Source organism: Varanus komodoensis, unplaced genomic scaffold (genome assembly GCF_004798865.1).
Source record: "Varanus komodoensis strain SLA01 unplaced genomic scaffold, ASM479886v1 scaffold26, whole genome shotgun sequence".
NCBI classification, from domain to species: Eukaryota; Metazoa; Chordata; class Lepidosauria; order Squamata; family Varanidae; genus Varanus; species Varanus komodoensis.
This window is the reverse complement of record NW_025335684.1, coordinates 11,381,448-11,393,606: the sequence shown is the minus strand read 5'-3', so window position 1 is coordinate 11,393,606 and position 12,159 is coordinate 11,381,448. Positions and strand designations below refer to the sequence as shown.

The window sequence follows — 12,159 nt, the reverse complement described above, 5'->3', positions numbered from 1 at the left end:
TGCCTCAGTAAGATGTTCTTAGCCCTCTAGTGTGAATTCACCTTATCTGGTGTGCTGTGTGCAATGGCTTTTTCTGACTGGATACTTTCAGTAGCAAAGGGAAGGCACAAACATTTAAAGGTAAATGATTGTTTGATTCCGCAGGCCACTACTGAGACATAAATGTATTTGGATTTCTCTTTAAATAACAGATATGCTTTCCCATTATTCATCTTTAGGCTTTCAGAAGGATTTCCCTGCTTTGTGACCCCCTTTGGGAATATGAGTGCGGTGTAAATTATCTTACAACAGCTGATGCTTATTGTGGAAAATGTTGGGTTGTGGTATCTCATCCTGTTTCCTTTCCTCCATTGTTAGTATCCTGCATTACCAACATCAGTACCTGAATTTCTCAAGCCATGTGTCACAGATCAACACACTACACGCTGTACAGCTGCTGCTCCCCTAACCACAAATACTGTGGCTACAGTCAAACACTGCAGTGGGCCAACACTAATAAAGGTAGGAGAGAGCAAAGCATCAGATGCACTTGGTTCGTATGCATATTGCTTTACCTAACGAGGAAATCCTGTGCAACAGCCATTTGAAACGTGAAGCAGCGTGGGTGAAGAACCGTTTTTATGAGCCCAACTGCCACTTGAGGGTCATAGAGTAGCACAAATCATGGTCATGCTGTTACTGGCATTTTGAGTCTGCACTCCTGCCACCATGCTGTTCTGATATGTTAAATAAAAGGATTTTATGAAGGGAAACAAGCAATAGTAGCATTAAAATATTTAACACATTTACAGTTTTCACCAATTAGTAATAAACATACTCACTATGGAGTAAGTCCTCAGACTTATTTCTGAATAAACAGGCCCCGGATTGCAGTATGTTCTTGATCTCTCTTGGCTGGGAGAAAAAGATAATTTCTGTTTCTCGAAGTAATCAGTTATGACAAATGTAATTATACAAATGATGCCAAACAGCTTAAAATGTTGAGCACTGTAATTGCATAAGCTTGAGAAGAATCACACAGCGTGGTTGTTCTGTTTTTTAGTAACCCTATGAATGAAAGGTAAGCTTTGTGAAGGAATTAAGTGTTCTCTGGCTTGTTTCCAGTGGAAATGCCTAAAATCAGTACACTGCCGAACATTAGTGGTTTGGTGTTCGTCTCTGTTATATTTTTATGCTACCTTCTGCCCTCAGAAAGGCCTAACAGTTCACAACAATTTAATATCATTTACAACTAAAACGGTCTGAAATGCAATTGAAGTCCAAACTAGAGTAAACAAAAGAGTGTCTAGCCAGCCTGCTAAGAGTCCTTAGAGACTGAAAGATCTTTATGTTTATCTCTGAAAAATGCAGCCATTTTGGTGTTCCTCAAGAAGCAGGGAATCCCCTAGTGAGATTGCTGGTACCTGAAAAGGCCCTCTCCTTGCAGTTGTTTGCCTGATTCCAATATGCCAGGCCACCCACTATAAAGACTCCACCAGCAGACCTTAACAGGAATTTCCTCAACTCTCTGTGACTCGCAGCACTGAGCACTTTAAAGACTGGCACTAACACTTTTGAGAAGGAACAGCTCCCTGGAGAAGACCCTGATGCTGAGAATGATTGATGGCAAAAGGAGAAGGGGAGGGCAGAGGTGGCTAGATGGAGTCACTGGGGCAGTCGGTGTGGGCTTGGGTGGACTCCGAGGGATGGTAGAAGACAGGAGAGCCTGGAGGAATGTTGTCCATGGGGTTGTGATGGATTGGGCACAACTTTGTGACTAAACAACAACTAACACTTTGAACAGCATCTCTAACTAAAAATGATGCTATTATAAATGATACATATTATATCTAGGCTAGTACCTGTTGATATGCTGAACAATTTTTTCAGATAAGTCACAAAAAGCGAATTACAGTAATCCAACCAGGAAATTACCAGGACATGGATAATTGTGGCCAAGTCTCTGAAATATAATTTATACATGTAACTAGATTACATTTCTGTATCTCCCAATAGCCAAAGCTCTTTAGGCAGTTCACAACAGATAAGAATGGCAATATGCTAAAACATATTATAAATTTTAAGAAGTTTAAACCTATGACACAAAACCAGCAGTGGTTTTAAGATCTAAATCTAAAGTTATACTACAAAGCTTTTGCTGAACAACTGTAACTGGAACACACTGAATCTTTTTCTTTGAGAACATGTGGATGTTGTTACTTGCATTTAAACAACTGCTTTGTATGATACTCTCTCTTAAAACAACAACTTGCACATAAGATACCACAGTTCCTCTCTCTTAAAACAATAATTTGCACATAAGATACCACAGGAACCCTAGGGTATGTTCCTAATAGCTGGCTTCTTTTTCATTCTTTACATCCCTTCATATTGAGATCAGATTTCATGTGATTCAGTGCATTTCGTAACTTACTTGCTTTTAATGCAAAGAACCATAAGCAAATGGAAAATCGCCATGAGTGTTTGTAGACAACAGCCCTGGATGTATATCTTTGGATGTAACCCATAGCTTTACTTTCTGTCTGTGGATAGCAATCCCACCCCAAGAATCCAAGTGACAAGCCTCGGAGCAAGAAATGCAAAGAACCAAAGCCCAGAGTGAAGAAGCTGAAGTACCATCAGTATATCCCACCTGATCAGAAAGGTGAGAAGAATGAGCCACAGATGGACTCCAACTATGCTCGCTTGCTACAGCAACAGCAGCTTTTTTTGCAACTACAGATCCTGAGCCAACAGCAGCAACACTACAACTACCAGGCCATTCTTCCTGCACCACTCAAGTATGTGAAGCTTTGCCAAAACCATTTTTTTTTTTTTTTTTTTGCTGAAAGAATAGGGGGTGGTCCTCAGCAGGGAAAATTTCAACTGCTGGAACTTGCAGTGTTCTGCAACTTGGAGTCAGTTTGGAGGGGAAGAAGGTTTCTGGACTACACAAGATTTCAGTCAGAAATAAAGCAATTAAGGAAGGCAGGACCTGTCATGCTGCACCTTAGCCCTGAAGACTTGGAAGCAAGAGAAACCTAATTTAGCAGGCAGTGGCTGCAACAGTGTGTGTGTGTAGTAGTAGTAGTACACACTACAGACTGGGTTTACCGTGTTTCCCCGAAAGTAAGACACTGTCTTTCTTACTTACTTATTTATTTATTTTGGCTCACAAAAACACACTAGGTCTTATTTTTGGGGTAGGTCTTATTTTTGGGGAAACACGGTATGTGCTTGAAGCGAGAGATGATGTAAAGTCCAATTGTATGCTCTGCTCTGCAAGGCAAAAATGGATCAGGTCAGGCTTAATGGTTCTGACATCCGCGCACTCTCTTGGCCCCCTTAGCCCCCCTGCTCACCCTAACACTGCAGCAGCTCTGATCAATGCCACAGGCCTCCTCGAAAGCTTGCATGGGTTAAATGAACACACGAAGGTACAAATCAAAGTTCTTTCCCCATATACAGGACTGGGAATGGCTGCTCTGCTCCTGCCCAGTGTCGGACAAGCAGAGTCCAAACTTTAGCTAATTGTGTGAGTTCAGGGCTTGACACTTTTTGTTGTGTAAGTAACAGCCTTGGGACCATGGAGAGGATAGTTTTAATCCTATCTCTCCCTGCTACAGTCCTCATAAAAACTGCCTCTCCCTAGCTGCTATTTACATTTCAAGGGAAGTCTTTGCTGCTGGCAGTGGAGCCTTCCCTTGGAATGTAAATAGCAGCTCAGGAGAGACAGCTGTTCTGAATAATTAAATCCACTGCCCATATGGTCCCAAGGCTGCTTAGACTTCCCTGGGTACAAAATGTGGGCCTTAGTTTCGTTCACTCAACGTTTCATTTAGTTTGTGCCAGGGGTTACTTTCCAGGACATTTTAAACTAGTACAAGCACTGTCGAAACAGCAGTCCTTTGCAAGCACCTATAGGATGGGGTGCCAGACCATACCATCAGATGCAAAGGATTACAGATTTTTATCTAGTCCGAACAACTGCTCTTATTAAACTTCTCTTTAACAAGTGCATATCTCATACTGCATGGTCCAAATTGTGTCTGTTGGACACAGTCTTGTTGCAAGGATATTGTAAAATGTCTCAAGAGTTGCACTTGCAAGAGTTTTGGTTGAATTTTTTTCTGCTTCTAAAAAAAGTGTCGGTAGTTATTATCCTGATAAAAAATGGCCCGATTTGCTTTTTCCAGGAGAGTGAAGGTGATTTCACACATGCCTTTTAACATGCTGAAACGTGGGGCTGACCAATTCCACACTGGAGTTTAGCTCATGCAGAAGGCATTGCTGAATCTAGCGCACATGGTGCTTTACAGATGTTTACACCATTTTTTGAAAAATTCCCTCCAGCATTTTAAATATGAGCCTATAGAGCATGCTTTTATATTAACCCAATACAATACCTGAGAAAAACCCAAACAGGATGGTTTGAGTGTTTCTAGATTCATGTAGAATATATAAAATGCTTCATCCTTAAATGGAATGTCATTTAAAATGCAAGAACATGCATATTAAAATAAATTATTGTAAGAGAGAAATTTCTTTTTTTTCCCTTGAAGGCCAGTGAGTGACAAACAGGGAAACACTGGGAATGCACCACTGAATAGCACAACTTCATCATCAGCCAGTATGCCCAGACAGAACAGTAATCTCACCCACAGAAAACCAGGACCTCTACCTTCTAGCTTGGATGACTTAAAGGTAAAATTTCACAAATGAGCATTTGTTACTTGGAAGTAGTGTGTTCAGGGGGCATGAAACATTTCCTAACCCACTCACACCCTTTGCTTGCTTGGCCATTTGTTTCTCTTTACAAACACAATTGGCTGCAGTTCGGTGCCATCTTCTTCCAGCCAGTCAGGGATCGTATAGTCTGTGTGATCATGTTCCTACTGCTTCATAGGCAGTCAAGAACTGGTTACATGGTGATATTACAAAGGCCTATCAGAGTGTGGGTAATGCTTTTGCCCTCCACATTTGGCTTGTGAGATTGGCACATAGCCTGTCAGATATGACTGTGTGACAGTCCCACGAAACCCAATTCAGAATGAAAGCAGGAAACGTTGTCCTCACTTTGAAGGAGCTAAGAGTTTTAGCTGTGCTCACAAGCCCCCCACAAAAAATATCCATGGGAAGCAGGGAGAAAACTTCTGCAGCTTGTGAATACTGCCGAGTCACCCTATTTTAGTTCAGTCCTGGCATAATTAAACTAATTTATATTATTGTGACATTTTATGTTAGCTTTCCGAAAGATGGACATTCATATATTCATCAGTGAGAACAGAAGTGTAGCCTGGTTTAAACCAGGAGGGTGCAAAAATGAAGTCCCTTATACTCATAGCAGCTGTATCCATTCAGTGCTACGCTCTGGGTGCCAACTGCTCTGTTGTATCTTCCCCAAACCCCACAAGATCTAAGTACCATTCATTGAGGAGGAAGTCAACCTGTGTAGGGTATGAGAAATTATTACTACAATACATTCAAGCTCATTAACTGTGAGCTGTGGAAAGAATGCTTTACCTGAGGCAATTATGTTAGGGGAGTGAACAATGAGACAGCACACCTTGTCAAAGTACTTGTTCTGTCCAACCAAAAGAAGGTCTTGGTAGTAGGAAAGGATGAATGAGCAACTGTTGTGGCGGGAAAGATGAACTGTTGTTGTTGCTCTTTAAGGTGTCTTCAGGCTCAGCCTTTTCTTGTATTCATTGTTCATGTAAATGAAAATGTTCCCCAAAGCCTTTCTTCTGTGGAAAAAGAGAGCCCTCTAGTGAACAGTGTATTCTGTGTCCTGGAATGGATGCTAGCAGATACTGAGTTTCTACAAAAGTTGGAACCATTTAAAAGGGCTTGGGTAATCTAATTTTTCTTAATGGCGATCATGCCACAGTGCATGCCCTTAACATTGTCAGCAATGAAACTGCAGAGATTACCTATTCAGGTTGGTTTCAATTCTTCACACTCCATAATCAGCTGTGTGAATTCATGCATCCCCCTTTTTGCTGCATCATGGCCTACATGCATGACTTCAAACACTGAATCGCCAAATAGTGCCATGTGTTGTACTGACAGGCACCTGTCTTTTGCAGTCGTTAAACTTCACAGTGTGGTGGTTGACCAGTGAAACTAGAGGTTCTGGATTTTATTTCTTGATTCTCCACTAGACAGAATGATGTACTTAATGCAAAAATGCTTTTGTGGGCAAGACATGAATATATAATTCCCAATTTGCTAGAAAATAAATTTTCCTTTCAAAATGTGAAGGAAATTCATTTGGTCCCCTCAGTCCAGAGCCTCTTGGCAAGTGCAATGTTGGGAAAGTTCTTCATATCCAGGGGAGGATATGTACAGATCTGTGCATAATGGTGGTCAAGCAACAGTGATCAAACAGCTCCTTCCTGTTTGGTAATGTACACTTATATACTTCCTTTTTGTCATTCTTCTCAGTGGCGTCCTCCCTCCTCTTCCTTTCAAGTCTTGCTCCATATCTGTCTGGTTGTCTTTGGAATTTTCAGGTACCCACCCACCATTTAAATCTTAAGATTATTCCCGCCTCTATGTTGTTTTCCCTTGCAGCTCCCCGTCACTGGATGGTTTGTCTGCTTGACACCCAGCTCTTCCTATGTTTTTGCATTCAGGCATCACCTGAAAACACATCTGTTCACTTTGACTTTTCCCTTTTCCTTTTTACTTTACATTTCTCCCTAATATGTCTAATTGTAGGCACTTTGATAGCAGTGGTGATGTCCACAGGATCCCTCAAGCAGGACATGAGTGCGACGGCACCTCCTGAACTGGGGTGCATGGCCATATAGTCTCTGATAACTCCTGTGTGCAGAATGAGCCATGTGAGCCAAAGCTGACTAGATACTTGTTAGCCTCTTTTCCACTACTGCTGATGGTCTAACTTGTCTTTCAATCTCAGGTAGCTGAACTGAAAATGGAACTAAAGTTGAGAGGATTGCCAGTGTCTGGAACTAAAATGGACCTTATTGAGCGTCTAAAACCCTATCAGGACCTTAACAACAATTCTATCAGCACAAGTAATAAAGTGGCAGGAACTCCTTCTGCTAATGGTACCAATAATCCTGGGGAAGTAGCTGCAGTCTTCCCTGTTGCCACCTTAAATAAGGCTGTTGTTAGTTCAGTTCCCAGCTTTTCTTCAGAAGCAGCATCTGTTGGAAACGGCAACAAATCAACACACATGGAAAGTGTTGGCTCCCCTTTGCCCATTTCCCCGTCTCCTTCGGAACAGTCCAGTCTCAGCACCGATGACACCAGCATGGCAGAGACTTTGACAGAAATCATGACCATGATGTCCCCATCACAGTTCCCAAGCGCATCACCTGTCAGGGTGACCACAAATGAGGACAACCACAGCAGTGGCAGCATGTCAGGCGTGGAGCTTGATGCAGCAGAAAAGGATCGTAAACTTCAAGAAAAGGAGAAGCAGATTGAAGAGCTCAAAAGAAAACTGGAACAAGAGCAGAAACTCGTGGAAGTGCTGAAAATGCAGCTTGAGGTTGAAAAGCGGGGTCATCAGCAGCAACCCCAAACCACAGCTAATCCAACACTGCTTTTGAATCAGAAGCAGATCAGTCCTGCTGTCAAAGAAGAAGGCACTTTAGCTGATTGTTCTGATGCCAGACAATCAGTATCTGAAGCCGGTCATTCTTCAGGGCAACCAATGTCAGTGGATGTCCAGAACCTAGTTGCCAAAAAGGCTGTCATTATCAAGCAGGAAGTACCTTTGGCCAAAGCAGAACCACAAAATGTCCTATCTCAGTTTTATGTAAGTTCACAGAGACAACCACAAACTGCTGTTGTTGCTCAGCCTCAAGCTTTACTTACTGCACAAGGAACAGCACAGCTGCTGCTACCACTGTCTCTTCAGGGCCCAAGTTCAGGAGCATCAGTGCAAGTCCCTGTGGGCAATATTCAGGTACAGGTACGGAAGGTTTCTTGATGTTCGCATATGAGTATTTGACTCAGCCAGTTGTGTTGTAGGCAGCCTGTCCATTGATGTCCCGATGTATGAGGGAAATCTGCATTTTAACTAAGAGATTTATCAACTTTATTTCTGAAGTACATTAATGGACAACAAAGCACCAATTCGTAAATAAAATGTTATAGAAACAGAGTTTCAGACATTCTGCATTTTAGCAGTGAAACAGTTGATATCTCAGTTTCTTGACAAACGTGAATGCAAGCTTGCACAATCCCAGTTCTAAGGAACCATCTGTATATATCTATAGAAACAGAGGTTTGCATCCCTGAAGCTATAAATTAATATCCTAAGGGTGCAATTTTGTGGGATCCTGGCATTGTTGGGATTATTAAGATTATTCAAGTCCCCTGCCTAGGGGTTTTGTGACTTTAGAGCAAGTACACTGTACTCAAAAGGGACTAAACCAGCTGCTTCTCTTAGATCAAAAATCAGCCTTGAAGAGAAGAAAAAGAGGCATGCTGGCAGGGGGCAGGGGAGGTACAGGGGCTGATGGCTTATGCCAAATCTAAATGGCAGCCTCTTTCCCTCCTCTGAGGTGCTTCACCTAGACAGCCAATAACAGCTTAACATCTTGACATGTTCAGGGAGAAGTGGTAGAGCACAGACTTTACATAAAGAAAATCCCTGTTCAATTCCAGAATTTCAAAATAAGTTAAAAGGGTCTCTCTTATGATGAAAAAGGCCTTAGCATGAATGCTCCTGGCAATAACAGAGACCAGTGGTCTGAGCCAGTGTTAGGTAGCCTCATCTTTTCACTATCTCAGTCCAAAAATGATGCTTGCAGTTGATTGGAGAATTATATCCCCCACAGTCAGGCGAATGACACCTACAAGCCTGTACTGTTGGGTAGGGTGAGAGGCAGTGACTGGTGCAAAGTTCATGACTGAATGGAACTAGAACCCAGATCTCCTGAGCCCCAGTCCAGCACTCTTAGCCACTGCACTACAACTCAAATTTTAAGAATTCTCCTTTGCACTCAACTGCCTGGTCAACAATGGCCAAGGTCCACTGGGAGGTCATAGAAAGTAAGGCAATGGTAGGCAGAGTGGGCGTGGCACTTCTGCCTGCCTACTCATAGCACGATCGTAGCTCATGGACTGGGAGCACACTAAGTTACTGTATTCCTTGTAGCTATGTGCCAATCATAGAATAGTAGAGTTGGAAGGTCCAACTCCCTGTTCAGCGCAGGCCTCCAAGTTAAACCATCCCTCTCAGGTGGGTGCCCAGTTACATCTTGAATGCCTCTAGTGTGTGAGAGCCCACAACCTCCTTAGGCATTTGGTTCCATTGTCATACTGCTCTGATAATCAGGAAGTTCTTCCTGATGTTCAGCCAAAACCTGGCTTTCTGTAACTTGAGCCCATTATTCTGTTTCCTGCCTTCTGGGATGGGCTGATCCAAAAGAGATCCTGACATTCAACTTTGTGAAAATCTTTCAAGTTTCTTCTCAAGGCTAAACATGCTCAGTTCTGTCAAGCTTCAGGAAGGCTTAACAACAGACTTTTGAATGAATGAATATATGAATGAATGAATGAAGACACTGGATATATTAATTTATTAAAATTATTTATTTTCTGGAGCCATTGAAAAATAATGTTCCTGAGACTTCTTGATGTTAAAGCAGCAGTTTTGTACTTACTGAAATAGTCATTCTCTTCCTCCTTCAGGCCCAGTCACAAGCTGGAATTCCAACCGTGGCACACATACCAGCTTCTTCTAGTTTGACCCAGAAAGTATCACAGATGCACACAGCAGTGCCCAGTCAGAATGCTTCCCCACAGCACACACTTGCTCAGGCCCCACAAAACAGAAAGGTTGGTGAACACTTACAGAAGTACAAGTTAATTGGATGCTTCAGCTGAAACTATTTAATTTTCTGCTTCATGGCTTGTAAATTTACCAATATAATTTAGAAGCACATTATCTTCTGTAATGTAGGGCATAGTGTGGAGTACATTACAGAATTTATTATTGCAATTCTCAGTTTTAATGCTTAAGTTTAGGTTAGAATCCTTTTTCCGTAAGAATCTTAGAATAATTACCATAATGCATGCCAAATGCTTGAATAGATATCATTTTGAAGTAGTGAAAGTTATGTACTCCACTACATTATTTTACCCTTGACACCTGAAGTGGTAAAAGAGGAAGTAAAGAAGACTGCATTATCTGGAGTAGGAAAAAAAACCCATCGAGACTTGTTTTGGTAAAACAACTGCCTCAAAACTAAAGAAAGTTTTCCCTTTAGAACTTGTGGTCTGCAAACTGATTTGGTTTCCTCTGAACATAACAATACCAAATTTAATTACTCAGCAGCTAACGCTCTGAACCATCTTTTAACAATCTAATGCATAAACAGCTCTTTATTCCTATCACAGTTGGCATTAATTTGTGATTCACAAATGCTAACTTTTCAGTGCACGATGTCTGTCCAGTGGGAAATGCAGAACATTGCAGATCTCGCGCTTTTTACTGGCACATATGCTGGGGAAATTCCGTTGTTATGCTGAAAGAACAAGCACAAGTCTATGGCTGTGACCTGCCTGTGGCATAAGCAGAAGAGACTGCAAGGTGGCCTCCAGTGTATCCTATCTCCTTGCTCTGTGCTCTACTGTCACTCTAAACTGTCTGTCTCCATATGGCTGTCCCTCTAAAAGGTCCCTCACCGTCGAGCATTCAACAGGCCTGTCTTTTCTAGGCCCTTGCATGGTACTGGGGTGCCCGTGCTATATATATGGGAGCCTACAGGTGTAGTGGATGGGGAGATGCCCTAAGGAGGGAGGGAAGCCTGGGTTCATTCTTACTACCCCACCCTCTCCACTGTAGCCAGGTGTGCAACTTAGCAGTTTTAAGCAGTCTATAAATAATAATGAAATTACAAACCGTGGTGCATTTTAATATCTCTGTGAAGAACACAAAGAGCAGGACCCATCGCCAAAGGAGTTAATTTTGTTATTGAATGCAACCCAAATCTGGTGATCAAGCACCCCTTGGTTTTAGCCGTGTGAGGCTTCCCTTGAAGACTGTTTGTAAGCTACAACTGAAGAAGTATGCTACAGTGAGGTGGGGTGGGCCCCCGGGACAATATTGCAGTCATACTGCAAGAGCTGCACCAGCCGCTTGTTAGTTTTGGCCAAGGGACCCTTGTGCATGTCCCACTTTTGAACACTGTTTGAAGGCTGGCTAAAACTTGCTATGGAAAGTGTGTGAACCAGAGAGTCCACTCTGATACTGAGCACTGTGGCTGTCTATGATGATTTGCTCTTGTAATTGTTGGCCACATCCAGCGTTTTTGTTGTTGTTAATCAAGTTTATTTTGGTATGAGAAAAGTAGCTTACACGAATTTTAAATAAACGTTTGTGCTGTACAGGTATTTCCGCCTACCTCACCAAATGCTGCGTTTTCCTATCAGAATCAGTCTGTAACAACTCTCCAGCAACCTTTGTTTAATCAGGCACCAAATGTCACAGTTCACTCAGGGAACCAGATGCCCTTGGTGCAAAATGGACCCAGTACTCCTCAGAAGGTATGTTTTGTTCACCAAACACAACAACACGCTGTGAAAGGATTGTCACATTATGCCTTTTATGATGCACTTAGGGCACTATGTGTGCCCAGAGAGAATCTTCTAGAACTTTGGTCTCTCAAGGAGGCATCTTGGCTCCTTGACCTAAAAGTGTTAGGAATTTCAAGGAATCCTCTAGACAGGGCAAGAGCACATCTTCCCGTCAGGAAGCACAGTCAGGAATGAGGAGCTGCTTTCTGCATGAGGCCTGCCTTCCCTTTCCCTTGCGGCTGACCATTTCAGGGCTGCAGGCCAGAGGTGGACTCCTCCCTGCAGAAATTGGGCAGGGTCAGAGGACTCCATTGCACGCACACGTGCACACACGCTGCAGCCTCCATGTTCATCTGTGCTCACATGTAACGCACTGTCATTCTCTTTTTGGTATGCTCATGCACCTGTATTTACATTCAGTATGCAGACACACGCCTATCAGTTATATATAAAGATGCTGCCGCACGCATCCCACTGCTGCAGCCATAAAGCCTCTGGTAGAGTTGCATAGAAAATTTTTTTCCAAGCCTAATCCGCACAGGACAGGGGAGTACGGGAGTCCTTCCACAGCTTCGGCCGCCGCTCCTGATCGAGCCCTTCATGCAGCAGTTTGCCTTA

At 42.7% G+C, this 12,159-nt stretch overlaps 1 protein-coding gene across 7 annotated transcripts in view; it reads left to right on the top strand.

The window, feature by feature from the left end:
* The window catches only part of MRTFB (myocardin related transcription factor B), a 118,492-nt gene that overhangs the window by 95,757 nt on the left and 10,576 nt on the right, over nt 1-12,159 (top strand). For 6 of the 7 annotated variants that reach the window (XR_006415016.1, XM_044433110.1, XM_044433113.1 and 3 more), the window contains 6 exons: nt 358-501; nt 2,533-2,780; nt 4,542-4,683; nt 6,905-7,927; nt 9,655-9,801; nt 11,356-11,511. Coding sequence is in view for 6 of the 7 variants with exons in the window: in XM_044433110.1 (XP_044289045.1) it covers nt 358-501; nt 2,533-2,780; nt 4,542-4,683; nt 6,905-7,927; nt 9,655-9,801; nt 11,356-11,511 (1,860 nt within the window). In the remaining variant the exon portion in view is untranslated. The remainder of the gene's footprint in view (nt 1-357; nt 502-2,532; nt 2,781-4,541; nt 4,684-6,904; nt 7,928-9,654; nt 9,802-11,355; nt 11,512-12,159) is intronic. The other variant, XM_044433114.1, reaches the window with a different exon arrangement.